Below are 15442 nucleotides of genomic sequence, written 5' to 3'. Positions count from 1 at the left end.
TTGCTGGCATTGAGTGAAAATGGCCTCTTTAATTAAAGTAGCAGCTGGCACCTGGAGTGTGTTGGTGCTGGTTGGGGGGGGGGGGGGGGGGGTCACTGAGGTTAATGAAACATGAAACCGTGAGTATAGATAAAGTGAGAAGGTGAGAGGGATGTGGACAGGAATCGAGAACAAGCCCCGCCTACCACGGAAAAATGCACCAAATTCAATTGGTTGAGTGATTGATTTGATTGGAGAGGCAGAAGAAGCCCAAATCTTTCCCCACGACTAATCCATCCACCTGGATTCCTGCTTCCTAGTGAGGTTTCTGTGAGCTGGTGTACGAAGGCACCCGACCCGCATGGGTTAATTCTCATTTAGCTGGCCTTTATCTGTGAGGGACAGTGCAGACAGGTGCAGGGTATTAACGACGCAGAGCCAGCAGCTAAGTGCTCCAGTGAGAGAAGTAAATGGAAACCCTTCTGAGTTCTAGAATACCTGTTGGTCTATTGATGTTTGACGGTTTTGACAGTAATGCTCTATTCAGTGTAACTGCTTTAGGGAGAGAGAGAGAAAGAAAGGGAGGGAGACTAAAGCCCGGATTCCATGAAGGCTAAGAAGTTAAACCTCAAGCTTGCTCTACGTTGCTTTGGAGTGTGAAGGCTTATTCTAATAAACTACCTCAGCCGCTGAAGAGAATCTAAATAACGAAACAAAGCTTAATCACCCTTGCTCATTTTTCTCCGGCTCAGTGCTTCTTATCTTTCGTTCGGCGCATCACAGCGTTTCTACAATAACTGTCGGGGAAAAAAAGCGAAGGACGTGAAAACGGCCAAGCGTTCATTATCGCTCGCCGCCGACCCTGGAGGATTCTGGCAGAGCAATTTTGAATGATGGGAGTTTTTCTTTTCTCCTCAGAAACGACTCCACAGCATTTGTGTAGTAGAGGCCGGGCTGCCAAAAACCTGTGCAGCGGAAAATTGCACAATCACTTACTGTCACCTGCTGTTTGTTTAAGTGGGCTGTGGCGCGGGAGGAGCATTTAAGCAGCGCCAGCGTGTATTCAGTTTGCGTTTAATAGATCAGTTTACCCTTTTGACTCGGACACACAGCCCTGTGTTTCCATTTCACACCTGATTTCTGATTTCGTTTTTTTTGTGGACGTATTCGCATGTAGGCAGGGAAGTAGGCTGCACACCATGTGCATTAAAAACGCCGCGCGGTAACAAGAACGCAGGAACAACGCAGCATGCAACGCCTTGTGTCTGCAGACAGACCGACCCTGATCACATCAGCCTGGCTGATTTGCACATGATCTCAGGCCTACTCATGACACTGAAGTGCTGTCATTTCAATATTGCCTCTCGCCGAGAGTAGATGTCATGAAATAACCCATGCTGAGAGCCCACTCAGACCCAGCCACCACCCTACAGGCCTCTCTGACACAGACAGACACCCTCAATGGATGCAACCTGAATGACCAATCAGGGCGAGACGCAGCTCACTGAAGGGAAGGTCAAAGGTCATGATCTCTTTTGGAATGCAGTGCTGGTGGATACAGGGTAAGAGGGCAGGTTATGGTCTTGCCCTCATTTGGGAGGACTTTGGAGGGTGTCTGTAAAAAAAACCTTCCCAAGATGCACCAGACTGGCATTGACCAGAAAAATCAGCCACCTGCAGACACGACTACAATCAATTACTCCTGCAACAGCCCGATTCTGGCCCCATTGTTCCTATTGAATTATTGTCACTGCAAAGTTGATGTTGTGGTGCTCTGCCTACAAATGCCTGTCGCAGGTTCTGATGCGATTTCCCTCCCAGATGGACAGTGACTTTTGCTTTTGTGTCCCCGTACCCTGTTTATTTTATTCCTGCTTACATCAGCTGCCGTCAATTTGTCTCTGTCTGATCCATCACTGGAATCAAATCTAGAAGCTGACCAGCAAAACAAAGAAAAAAAAATGCATGACTTACCGATAATGCCGGTTTAATGAGTAGGAAAAGAGAGGATGGCCTTTCTCTGTACCAAGCCTTGGCATAAAAAGACTGGATTTCTTTTGGTTCTATTTTTGGCCATCTTCGGTGAAACATAGAATGTAATGAAGAGGGCTGTGGTTTTAGAATTGCTGGTTTGAGGGACAGAGTGACATGGTCTCAGAGTGATGGAATGGATTCAAACAGGCTTTCTGTAAAAAGCCCTGGGTAAATGTCGTATTAAGTGTGACAAAGGTACTCTTTGCACTGTGCTGATTGCATTTGGGATCAGAACTGGCTCTCTGACAGCTCTTTCTTTGTCTGTTACAGGGACGGCTTCGGTAATGGAATGCTCTGTGGATGATCCTTCTGCGGTCTGTCTCCTCCTGTGCTCCTACAGCTGAGAGAACGGGGTTACCCAGCCTTCTCTATCAAAAATATTCCCCCACCTCATTTCTGTTGAGTGTTTTTTTTGATTATTTCATTTTCACACTTTGCATTATTTAACAAGAATATAATCTGGATATTGTATGAGGTGGGAGCAGAGATTGATAAATAACCCGTAATCCTTGTGAGCAGATCTAAACAGATGTATGATGGGGTGGAGGACATGAGTCTAAGCATGGTGCTGTTTTCAGGCCATGTGCTGGGAATACCTCTGTTTGTTTAGCTCAGGGGCCACAAGAATGAGGTGAGCGTATCCAGGAGGAAATGATGCCCCAAAGTTACAAACAGAAGCTGGCCCAGGAACAGGAAGTAATGACCTTCTGATCAGACACAGGCGGAGAGATGTCCTGGCTGTCTCGCCAACTACATCCTCTCTCTGTCAGACATGAGCCTGGCATTTAACAGCCTTTCAGACATCAAGGGTTGCCTGCTTACGATTCTCCAATGAAAATGTATGAGAAGTGCTGTAGAAAGTCTGAAAGCCTGAAACGATCTTACCTTTTACCTCTTATCTTGTACAATTACAGCTGTCTGGTTTGAAGACTTATTAGGACAGACTCAGCTGAACTCTGAATATTAATCATCCATAGAATATTACAGAAAAGGCTTGGCTTACATAGATTAAGACTGACCCCTCCTGTCAGTGTTGTGTCTGACATGTGTTGCTTTCTGTGGAGGACTGGCCGAAATTCAACACCGGGGCAAACGGTACCGGCAGGTTTTTTGATGTAACTGGACACTGTCAGTAGAGGCAAGATGGTCCCGATTGGAGTGAACGTGACCCTGGAGTCTCCGCCACAGGACTGCCCCAACTGCACCCAGGCCTCCCCCCCGGGGCTCAATGTCCCCAAGGCGGTGGTGCTGGCGCTTGTCCTTGGGGTGTTCTTGGTTTTCGGGGTGCTGGGGAACCTCCTGGTCATCCTGTCGGTGGCCTGCCACCGGCACCTGCGGACGGTCACCCACTACTTCATCGCCAACCTGGCGGTGGCGGACCTGCTGCTGAGCCTGGCGGTGCTGCCGTTCTCCGCCACCTTCGAGATTCTGGGCCGCTGGGTGTTCGGCCGGCCGCTGTGCAGCGCCTGGGCTGCGCTGGACGTGCTCTGCTGCACCGCCTCCATCATGAGCCTGTGCGTCATCTCCGTGGACCGCTGCATCGGCGTCAGCTACCCGCTGCGCTACCCCGCCATCGTCACCAAGCAGCGCGGGCAGGTGGCGCTGGGGGCGCTGTGGGCCGCCTCCCTCACCATCTCCGCCGGCCCGCTCTTCGGCTGGAAGGAGCCGGCGCCGGAGGATGACACTGTGTGCCGGATCACCGAGGAGCCCGGCTACGCCCTCTTCTCAGCGCTGGGCTCTTTCTACGTGCCGCTGGCCGTCATCCTGGCCATGTACTGCCGGGTGTACGTGGTGGCCCGGCGGGAGTCGCGGGGTCTGCGGGAGGGCCACAAGACGGACCGGTCCGACCCGGAGGGCGTGACACTGCGGATCCACCGCGGCCACTCCGCCGGCGCCGGCGAGGACGGGGACGAGGAGGCCCTCCGGAGGCGGGCACACTTCTCCCTTCGCCTGCTCAAGCTGTCCCGCGAGAAGAAGGCCGCCAAGACCCTGGGCATCGTGGTCGGCTGCTTCGTCCTCTGCTGGCTGCCCTTCTTCCTGGTGCTGCCCATTGGTGAGTTCCTCCCACAATGCACCTCTCTCCCAGTGCAATCGCACCGATTGGGGGGACACTCAGCCCTGGCCCACAGGGGGCCTTTGTGATCGCAAGCAGTTAACCACCTGATTACACCAATCCTTGCCTTGATTGAATAGATCTCGGCCTCCTGCTGGGCTATGGTAGTATGTCCTTTAAGGAGAGGTGCGTGTGTCCTTCACAGAGAGGTAGAAAGCTTGCAGGGTGTGCTGTGTAAGCGATCCTCCGCCTCTCCACCCCTCACTCCTACTGCCATGCTGTCTGGGTGTTTTACACAAGCAGTGTTCTAGCACAGTCTGCTGGAAGAACCAGGAGGAGAGTTTGCGGTGCTGGCTAGGGATTTTTTACGGGCCGCTGCCCCGCCGATTCTCAGAATTGCTTTCGCTGACCTAAGGAGTAGTTGCGCGCTGCAGCAAAGCGTAATCGGAAAGACGAGCCCCCCGACATTTGAGGCTAACACCACCGTGTGAGACAGGCTCTCTGCCTCTCGCGCCTCGGACGTAGCGCACTTCTGATAAGGCGTCTAAGATGCGCAGCGTGATTTCCGCTGCTAATTCCATCAAAGCTGACCTGCTTGGAAAGACTCCAGAGCCACTCTCCATGAATTGCTGCTGCCTGGAGCTAAGTGAGAAATCGTTGCTCGAAGATTGTTCTGTTGTGATTATGAAATGTTACCTTGGAGACCCAGGGCTTTCTCTCACCCAAGAGGTCTGCTCTTACGGGTGTTGATGTATAGATTCCAAGCACTATCCAGGTCCAGTTGTAGGGTGGTTTCTTTTTTCCACAAAATGGTTTGGTTTAGGATGAGAATATGCACACAATATACACAGAGCAGCGGTGTAATCGGCACTGTCTGTTTGGTTCTCTTGTTTGCCTTGTTTGCTTATTTGACTGCACCAACACTGATAACACCCTTTCTTGGATGATGACAGAGTACTGTGCTCATTTTAGTATTTGAATCATTAGAATTACTAGGCCCTCAAACAGCCCACATGCTGTTTATTTGATGTGAATGCTGTGAGTGCAGCGAATCGCTTGACCATGATGGAGGAGTATATTCTTAATTTTGTGCGTTCTTGGTAAGGGTGATCATGACTCTTCATATCATCGTGAAGCAGAGGTCTGGACAGGTTTATTCTGGTTCTGGAGAGCTGCAGTCCAGCCGGCTCTAAGGCACCACCCTCAGACCAGGGAAGGGAAGACATGTCGAGCCAGTCAGGACTGCGGTTAGCACAATGTGGTGTCTGTAACAGGAGTCCACTGACAGCACCATCAGGGACTAATACCTCTGACTGTCCTTCTGATGACTGGAGCATTCAGGCACTTAAAAAAAACAAAGATGGAAATCAAAAACCAGTTTTTAAAATATCTACACATACACACATTTATATTATATATTACTTACACGTCATTTTTACATACATATATAGTGCCCTTTCTATCTCAAGAAAAAGTAGAAATTCCAAATAAAGAAACCTAATTCACAATGGCTTAGAACAATACCTCAGTATATATTTCTCTACATGACTGATCAGTAACAAATACAGTCTTTCAAATATCAGCACAGCATGCTGGAATGAGCCTTTGTACTGCTATTCAGAGTGGGGAGATTTGGTTGCACTTTTGAGTGTGAAATTCACCTTTCTCTGCTACATGCAGATTGAACTGTCTGAGAGAGGGGGGGACTGACGTCAGCATCTGCTTATTTGGGTTCCCTTTCATAAATTTTCTATTCTCTGTTTTCAGCCAAGGTCGAAGTCTTTGAACTGAACATGACAAATCCTTTCTCCCCTTTGGACTGGAAACAGGCTTTGTGAGAAAGTTCACAAAGATTTATCTGTTGAAAGACTTTTGGAGAGAGGTAGAAAGAGAGTGCCGTGCCTTCATACCTTTAGCTGAACAGTACCATCTCTCTCCTGTCTTGCAGACATTGAAAATAAGGCTGTTTCTAACCATGACTCAAACAAATATACTGCTTCACTCCAAATTCCCACCACTTTTTGTCGTGGCCCGTTTCATCCCCACCACTTTAAAAAGGTGTGAACACATCGAACCCGTCGTTGTCCCCAGCACTTTTAAAAACAAACTGACGCCCATGAGTATACCCCCCCCCCCAACCCCAAATAATTCATTTGTGCGATTAATCTGTGTTTGACAACTCTGTGACCAGCCTGCACAAAGTTCAACACAAAATGGAGTTAAGGTTTTCTACAAATTACGTCCTGTTGTAGGATTTCTCCACATAGTCCTTACTCATTTTGTCACTAATTACATCTTTACATTTTTTTTATGCCCAAAGAGGGGAAAGATCAGGAAATATGATTGCGGATAATCATATCACAGGGGTGCCTTACATTCAGGTCTGTTGCTTAATTTCGGCAGACCGATGAATATTTCATGAAGGCATCAGGTTGAGTTTCGAGCAGATAATGATATCCTTGTCGAGAAGCGTGAAATTATAAAATATTTAACCGAAAATTTGGCAAACCGAAGCCATTCGTCACCGGAGCCGCGACAGCTGTGGTGCCTCTGTGGCTTTTTCATATCAGAACATCTGCGGAATTCCAATTTCCGCGGGGCCCGCAGATGCTCGCTCTGCCCTCTCCTTTAGAGAGAGACCGCCATCAATAAACGCACAAACGGCCTCGTCCCGGGCGCCCATGAAAACGCCCTGCAGAGAATTACGCTCCCGCTGTCAAAACGCTGCCTCTCGAGTGCAGACCGCTAAACAAACCCAGGCGTCCAAATACATATCCGTTTGATTTGAGAATAACACAGGATTTCAAGAATATGTCTGGGTGGTTTTAGGAAAATGCAATATTTGTGATAATATGACGTGATCAGAAACTGAAGTGATAAATATTTTTAGTGACACAAATGTTGTCAAATAATACACATATAAATGGTCACACACATATGTATCTATGTACATCCCCTGTCTGTTTCTATTTTACTCTCCATCACCATCATCATTTTACTCTCTCTTTTCTTTTCTCTCTCCTGTTATTTCACTCCTTTTCTGTCATTCTCTCTCACTTTCTCTCTCCTGTTCCCTCTCTATCCCTCTCTCTCTCTCTCTCTCTCTCACTTTCGTCCTCTCTCTCTCTGTCTGTCTGTCTCTCTCTTGTTCCCTCTCTATCCCCATCTCTTCTCCTCGTCCTCTCCCTCTCGCCCTCTCCCTCTCCCCCCCCCCCGTTTCTCTCACCCTTGTCCTTCTCCATTTTTACTCAGGCCTCTGCCATTACACAGCAGTCACAGAGGTCAGGCTTTCCCGGAGAGCAAACACACGACACAACAGGCTGAATTCTAACAATCCCCGTGGACACAAAAAGCAATAAAGGAAGAGTGCCTATAGGTGAAAAGTCCACCCAGCAGCCACCACATTCCACCTGAAAAGAAATGCTTCCGAGGCACCAGGCTATTCTTCTGCTGGTTCAATTGCGAAGCGAATTTCAAGAGTCGAGCACAGCAAGGTGAAATAGCCCTCTCCTCTTCCTCCTCCTCTCCTCCGCTTCTCTCCTCCTCCTCCACCTTCCTCAGAGGTTCAGGGACATGAAAGAGCAGGGACAGGCGGCCCACTTGAGAATAACCTCTTCTGACTCCTTCCTCTCTCCATTCCCTTCTTCTTTATCCTGCATTAAGAACAGAAATCCTTCTATAAACAGTCCTCCAGCCCCCACAATCCAATATTTGCACAACCTCCCTGCGGACTGTCAACGATTTTTGCTGCTTTCATCTTCAGATACATCTCATATGCATCAGATGTGTCTGAAAGCTGTACGGTCAGAACTATGCAATGAGAGTGGCTGTTCTGGCCACCCAAGGTGATCAATAGGAGTTATAATTGTGTCCAAATTGAACGTTATCATGTATGAGCTATCGCTGCTCATTTTGCCCTACCCTGGGTGCAGACATGTTAGATATGTGTCTCCATCTAATCAGACAGATCAGAAGATTTAAGTGGCAGAAAACTATGTACAATGAGGGCTTGTGGATCTGTTTGCTCTTGCTTGAAAGGGATTCAGTAAATCAGTCCTGTTTTTTTTTCATCCAAAACTATAAATGTTTATTCAGACTGGAGAATCGATGACAATCGATGATCATTTACACAACTAGTCAAGCAAGTGCAAATCATTTTTGCAATCATCTCCATGACCTGTCACTTTGCTGACATCTCTCAACTTCAGGGATTGTGCTTCTTATTTGTCTTGAATAGTGTTATGCTCACACTCACTGGTCTGGGAGTGTTGTTAGCCTGGTCTGACACTGTTGCTCATTCAGCTAGAATGAACACACTTCTGTTCTTTTGTGCTGGAAGTCGCTTTGGATAAGAGCTAAATGAATGTAATGTATTGTAATGTAATGCCTGTGTGTGTGTGTCTTTACAGGGTCCATATTCCCTTCCTACAGACCCTCAGACACAGTGTTTAAGATAACCTTCTGGCTGGGCTACTTCAACAGCTGCATCAACCCCATCATCTACCCCTGCTCCAGCCAGGAGTTTAAGAAGGCCTTCCAGAACGTTCTGCGGGCCTGCTGCCTACGCCGCAAGGCCAGGGCCTCCCCTGTGGGCCACCCCTCCTCCATCGGCGGTAAGGTCTGCCGGCCCCGCCTACACTCTGATGACCGTGCCCCCTCCCGGACACCCTCCTCCCACAGGCGCTGGAGGGTCTTCCTGGGGCCCTCCTCAGATGGAGTGGGAGGGGCAAGGGGCGGGGCGGAGGTTGCCCGAGTCTGCAGCAAGAACCTGCTGAGAGCGTGCTGCTGGGCAGATGATCAGGCTCCCGCCCCGGGTGACCCCCGCCTGCAGTCGCCCGACCCCAGCACTGCGCCCGTTGTCAAGGTGCACCAGGTGTCTGTATGCGAGGGCGGGGAGTCTGTGTGACTGGCTCCACTCAGTGGGCGGGGTCAGAACTCCTGCTGCAGAGCCACGCCTCCTGGATTCCTCTACTGCTGGGAAGCCACACCCACATGAGTGGAGTTAAAGTGACAGTCATGCTTGGAGAGCAGCTCATAAAAGGATCAATGGGATCTCAAATGTATATTTTAACTGTTCAGAGGACAGTCACTGAGGAGACTCACTTGCACTGTCAGCTGAAAACAGCACCCCGCCCCCCATGCCGTGGGTGTCACTCTCCATCTTAAATTTCTGCTGCTCAGGAGTGATGGACCGTGGGGGAATGTTGCTTACAAGGACCTGCACTGTCCTGTGTGAGTGTGTGTGTGTGTGTGTATGTGTAAATGAGTGTGTGTATGTGTGCGTGGGTGTGTGTATCTGTGTGGGATGGGTGTATGACTGTGTGTATGTGTAAATGAGTGTGTGCGTGTGTGTGTGTGGGATAGGTGTGTGTATGTGTAAATGAGTGTGTGTGTGTGTGTGTGTGTGTGTGTGTGTGTGTGTGTGTGTGTGGGATGGGTGTATGAGTGTGTGTATGTGTAAATGAGTGTGTGTGTGGTCAGGCCACCTTATTCCAGCTCTGCAGGATGTTTTTGAGCTGTCTGGGCAGAGTGATTTACTGTAGATTAGATCAGTCCTGCAGTGAACTCGGTCAGTAATGATATTGTTTTAGCAGAGTGGTGCTGACCTCACTGTAACCTTAAACATTCTCTCATAGGGCACCTCAGGTCTCCAGTGAATTGTGTATAAAAGTATAAATCTGTATAGCGTTTAGAAGCTTTTGAGAGTTTGAGTTCCCTTTAAAAACATCTGACACAGACTACCACAGGAACAAGGGCATCAGGGACAGGGTGCTCCAATCTGTTCTGAGATTGTGATGGACCAAGACTGTTTTTTCTTTTTTTTATTAATGGGGGGTCGTGACCTTTAGATCCAAGGAGAAGGGCCGTAAATTCTGCCAGCTTGAATGAATCAGTCTCGTTCACACTGGTCGGGTTTTCCTGAAATCCCCAGAAGTACGTGCTGCCTTCTTACCCTCCTCTGTGAGTCAGCCTGCTGTGCATTCCTCAGTTTCCTGACGTTGCACAAATTTTACTGTCTGTTTTTTACCCAGTCTATTTCAGCGCCTCTCTGGGAAGCCACCTGGGGTTTGGTTTCCTCTCCCGTGACTTAAGATAATTCACTGCACAACATCCGCCCTGATGCACTTTCCTCGGGAGTCCAGAATTACGCCAGATATAAAAATTAGAAACTTCCCTTGTTAAAGGAAATGTAAACATGTATTTTTAGAAGCCCACAAATATTTTTTTTTTCTTAAAATAAACTGGACAGCATTTCTCAGGTTAAGCAGAACACATGGTGTTTTAGCAGCTGTGCTGGTTTAATGTACTGGTCAGTGTCCACCTGAATGGTTTGCACATTAGCTTGCTGTTTGGATTGTAAGCATGTAAACTGTGTAAACACCATGTGATCAGCATAGAGACATATGGGTCACAGTGAATTACAGGTGTGTGAGGTTACCTGGGTCTGGGGATGTTAGGAAAACCACACCTGTATGAAGTGTTTCAGAGGGAAGGAAGGACCATAAAGCCTGTCTCTGTTGAGTGGACTACTGCAAAACAAGCACATATAAGCATGCCTAGACACATGCACACACATACACACACACACACACACACACACATACACACACACATTTGCACGCATGCACGCACGCACACCCACCCACCCACACACACACACACACACTCACCCACACACACACACACACTCACCCACACACACACACAATTCACTGACCCAGTTTATCCCGCTGGGGTACATCTGATGGACAGTATCCGATTCCCTTTAATAAGCCCCTTTTCATCTGCAATTCCTGCTTTTCCATAAAGGTGCTTAAACGTCATGGTGTCTCAGAGCTTTTTTACACCAAAATCTGTCTCACTGTGTTTTAAACACCTCTAACTCACCTGTTTAGTAGAGTGGAGTTCCACTGTAAGTCATGAGAATACATTTTGGTTGGTCTCTGCTTTTACAAGACTGGTGCTAAAACTCAGCTCACCAGCTACGAACAAACCCATTACTGACACAACAGAGATAGATGAAGATCACCTCAGGAAGACCCTGAAAGGACCTATGAAAATTGTATTGGCAATTGAATGCTAATGATTTCATAAAGGCATTATGGAAACCATGCTGTAATTAAAGCTGAAGCATACATGACTGAAAGACTGTTGTCTGTTTCTGTTGTGAGACAGAAGTGGTTAATTATGCCTTAATCATGCAGGATATTTCCCTGAATATACACTGGGTAATCATTTTACAAAACGTACATCAACTCTTTGAGCAGGTCAACTGGCAGCTTTACACTTCACACTAACATGTGGTGCCACCTAGTGCCCACTAAGTGTAATTACGCTAACTCGCACCAAATGGCTGAGATTCATTTCATGTTTTAAATTCCTGACATTTGCTGCAAAGCACGAATGTCATAACACAAAGGTTACAGTTGTAACCTTCAACAAATAAATGTATGATGTCATGAATAGAGTGTTACCGGCTGCAAGCTTTACTCGGATCAGCTCTCTGAGTGTTGGACGCTGTCATGTGAACATGACGTTTGAACAAGTACACATGCTTCTTGCGAATGTCTTAAAACAATGGTGACCTTAGATAATTGATACAACACACGCACATGCAATCAAGCCAAATGTAGTGAATTATACGTTTACAGAAATTGTTATAATGAGTAAACAAAATGCATATTTTTTGCACATTGATTATTCATATTTCAAAATGACAGCCTTTTGTCAAATATTACTGTGTCCTAGAAAGAAAGCACATCTTACAGTGTACATGCTTGGTCTTACACAAAAGGCATCAGCAATTTAAATTCAATAGCTGTTCTGGGCCTATGCCATTGTTAAGACATATGATAAATCATATTACTTATGAAAATATGACTGCCACTTTATTCTGTCTCTATTCTTAGTATCTTTAAGATGTTATATCATCAATGTGTTAAAATCAAGAGAGAGGTAATAGAAAATTTAAAATGGTCATACAGTATTTTGTAACAGCCTGTTCTTCTGTGAAGGTGAGTCAGGTTTTTAAATGTAAAACCTACTATACATAAACCTAGTATGAACCTATATACCTGTAATCCTACTATACTATACCAATACTATACTATGCTATAGCTTAACATTACTAGCTGGATGGCTTGTGTGAGAATGGGTAAAGCTAAGAATGAAGGAGCTCAGAGGGGTTTGATTCATGACTTCCTGGGGCGCATATTACACGAGTCAAACTGCACATCAACATTTAAAATGATGAGACAAAATGACCTTTTCAAAGGGGGATGAAGTTTACCTGCCACCTGTGACATACCTCACCTGTGAGGCATTTCCCCTTACCTTCACTCTGCTCCTTGCCTGAGTACCTTGGTGGGCGGGGGTAGGGGGTCATCCTGGGTCATCCTTCACAACAGGACAGCTGGCAATTTCACTCTTTTTAACAGATGACTTCAGGAGCCAGTTGTGAGGGAGAGACAGAACAGTTTGTACTCCAAATTATTAAAAGCTTGTTTGGGAAGACTTATTATCAATTATCGGACCCTACACACGTCACTCCAGGTCACCCCGGGCTGCAGCTTCGGGAGGCCCGGCTGCCCCTCCTCTTCAGAGCCACCCGTTCCGATCGCATCCTCTGTCTGCTCTGGTCTCAGCGTGGAGGAACCAGCTTCCCCCAGCGGTCAGAACAGCGGCGTCGCTAGCCAGCTTCCGCTCCCTCCACCCAGCACCTGGCTCCTGTACCCACGGTTACCTCACATGTCCTTGTTACTGCAGCTTGACTGTAGGATGTGTTACGCACTGAAGCACGTACGCACTGGTTACCACAGCACCGCGTAGGGGCTGGTGCACGTTAGATCACAGGCAGTTGCGTCCAGCTTTATTAAGTGCACTTTATGCTGGTTTCCTGTAAGTCACTCTGGATAAGAGCATCTGCGAACACTAAATGTTTAAGTAAAAACAGATGATCTGTGGTCAGCTTGAGAAATCTTGGATTTGGCCCTGTATGCCGCTCACCTCAATCTGACCTGAGTGTGCCCCCTACAGCAATACACCCAATACTGCATTTGAGGTGGTGTGTAAGTTGTAAGGGTGGAGGCCTCTGGTCTAGTGACATCACCTCTTAGGTGCAGGCCCAGGACTTTCTACAGTTCATTAGATTAGTGCACATCTGTATCCAGGGCAACTGCCCAGCTTGAGTGTCACATTTTAAAATGTTTGGATATTTATCAAAGCAATTCCTGTGAAGTATCCTGCTCTGGGACATAAAAGCAGCACCCTGCGGGTTTTGAACCTATAACCTTATGGTTGTGAGTTAGTGACGCATTCTGCCACATTTCCAGTCCCCAAAGAGGCCGTACAGGAAGCACAGCATGCCGGGGCTGCTGGGTGCATTGATACTGGTACCGGTACATGCTGCTGTCCCGGCCACCTCAGTGAAAGTAACTGGACAGCAAATCATTTTTTCCATGAGAGAGCTGAGAACACCAGGGACAGGAGCAGCAGGGTTTACCGCCAATCCCGCTGCCCGGAAAGAACCAGATCAGAAGCCTGCCTTTTTTTTGTTTATTTTTAAAATTATTTTTAAGGAACCATCAACGGGATTTTATTACTTTCAGAGACACCCTCAAAGCCCACAGCCTAGGAGAACATACACCATCAACAGTTTCACTTTTACACACTGAAGGAAGGGGGGTGGGGGGGGGGTTGAGGGGGTGGAGGGGAAGGGGGATGAAGCATGACATCACCTTCAGACCAACAGAACTTCTCTCAGTGCATCACTTACATCACACACTAGCGTGGCATAGAAAAAGCATCACAGCTGACGAAGCAAGGGGGGGGGAGGGCGGGGCAGCGGAGACCACAGCACCTGTGCTGTGCATTCTGGGTAGTCTGAGGGACTGTCCTCCCAAAGGCGGACTGCTGTTCTCCAGCTCAGACACGGGGGCTGAAAGAGGCGGAGCTTTGTGAGAGAAGAGGGCAGGGCTGACTACTGGGCCTGGTTACCCCCCCCCCTCCACCTCCCAAAAAGTCCACCTGCCAGTTTCATGGGCCACAAACTGAACCCAGCTGGGCTAAATGTCCTGTCTGAGCAGGGGGAGAAACAAGTCAACAAAAACAGTGACTCTGTAAGAGGAAGAAACAGTAGAAAAGAGTCCATCAGGAATGGCCTGATTCAGACACGCAGAGGAGAGGGAAAAACGCAAAGGATTGTGGGTGGAAACGCCGATCCCTGGAACCGGCCAGCCAGAGAGGAAATAAAAGCAACATCAGAAATGTGGACCCCCCCTGAATGAGCATGTCTGGGGGGCCAGGGTTGCTGGCAGAGGCGGGAGGAACGGCGAGTGCCGCCCCCAGGCCCTGGCAGGCGTTTCGGCAGACGCGCCGTTGCTGTACAGCACCAGGGTCCAGAGGGGGTTGCCAGGGGCAACATCCGAATCCAGCCTCGGTTGTCATGACAAACAAAGAGCAGGGCCAGAGTCACTCGAAGGCCTGTTGTCGTGGCAACACTCTTTAACTACAACAATGGAGGGAGCCAGACAAAGAGTGGGGGAGCGGGGGGCGGAGTGGAAACGCGGGAGAAATTACCTCTGCTCTCAGGAGAGCGCGGCTGTCTCCCTCCGCCAGCCTCGCGCACACTTTACACGCAGCCCACGGGAACGACAGGATGAGGCTTCATTTTTTAACCCCCTGTTGCCCTCCCTTTGGAGATTTCTGCATTCCAACACCGAGCAAGCAAACAGCAGACTCATGCTAAACTCTAACAGCCATTAACATTGGTCTGGGTTTTCAGTGCGATTACAAAATGTAATTGGCGAGATCGAGCAATAAGGCAAAAGCAAAAAAAAAAAAAAACACACACACAGTGGACAAAAACAGTATTAATCACAGGAATGACAAGTGCATGAGTGTGAAGGTAAGGAAGATTAAAGTGACATCTGAGCTATAAGGTGAGGAAAATACAAGTCTGGGAGGAGTGGGGGTGCATCTGGGAGGTGGGGGGGTCATGAGGTGCGAATGAGGGCAGAACCCACATTGATGTTTGAACCTGCACAGAAACCGTGTGTTGACCAGAGGTGGTCTCCCCTTGGTTTCTGAAAAAAAAGGGCAAATGTGGGAGACCCCTGTTTTTGAGGTCCCACCTGCACCCCATCAACTCACTGAAGCGTCGTTTTTCACTTCCTCCCACAGAGCTCCAAACCACAGCATCTGACAACAACACCAGCACGACGGACAGCACTTTGAAAGGCACCAGGGGCTGGAAAAAAGAGCAGTAGTTTGCCTTATAATGTCACCTGGCATGTATTTCTAACTGGAACTTGAAAAGGAACTTTATGTTCTTTAAAATAAAAAAAAAAAGTTGTTAAGTATTTGAAAACACACCCC

The 15442-nt window shown here is 48.0% G+C and overlaps 1 protein-coding gene across 1 annotated transcript; it reads left to right on the top strand.

Moving 5' to 3' along the window:
• The first annotated feature begins 3156 nt into the window (after positions 1-3156).
• Positions 3157-8972, top strand: LOC118778466 (alpha-1A adrenergic receptor-like). The gene is made up of 2 exons (XM_036529999.1): positions 3157-4066; positions 8476-8972. The coding sequence occupies exons 1-2, from the start codon at positions 3157-3159 to the stop codon at positions 8970-8972; spliced, it is 1407 nt and encodes a 468-aa protein (XP_036385892.1).
• Positions 8973-15442: the final 6470 nt, after the last annotated feature.

Source organism: Megalops cyprinoides, chromosome 5, assembly GCF_013368585.1.
Source record: "Megalops cyprinoides isolate fMegCyp1 chromosome 5, fMegCyp1.pri, whole genome shotgun sequence".
Lineage (NCBI taxonomy): Eukaryota > Metazoa > Chordata > Actinopteri > Elopiformes > Megalopidae > Megalops > Megalops cyprinoides.
The sequence above is the reverse complement of the archived record's forward strand: the minus strand, read 5'-3'. Positions and strand labels throughout refer to the sequence as shown.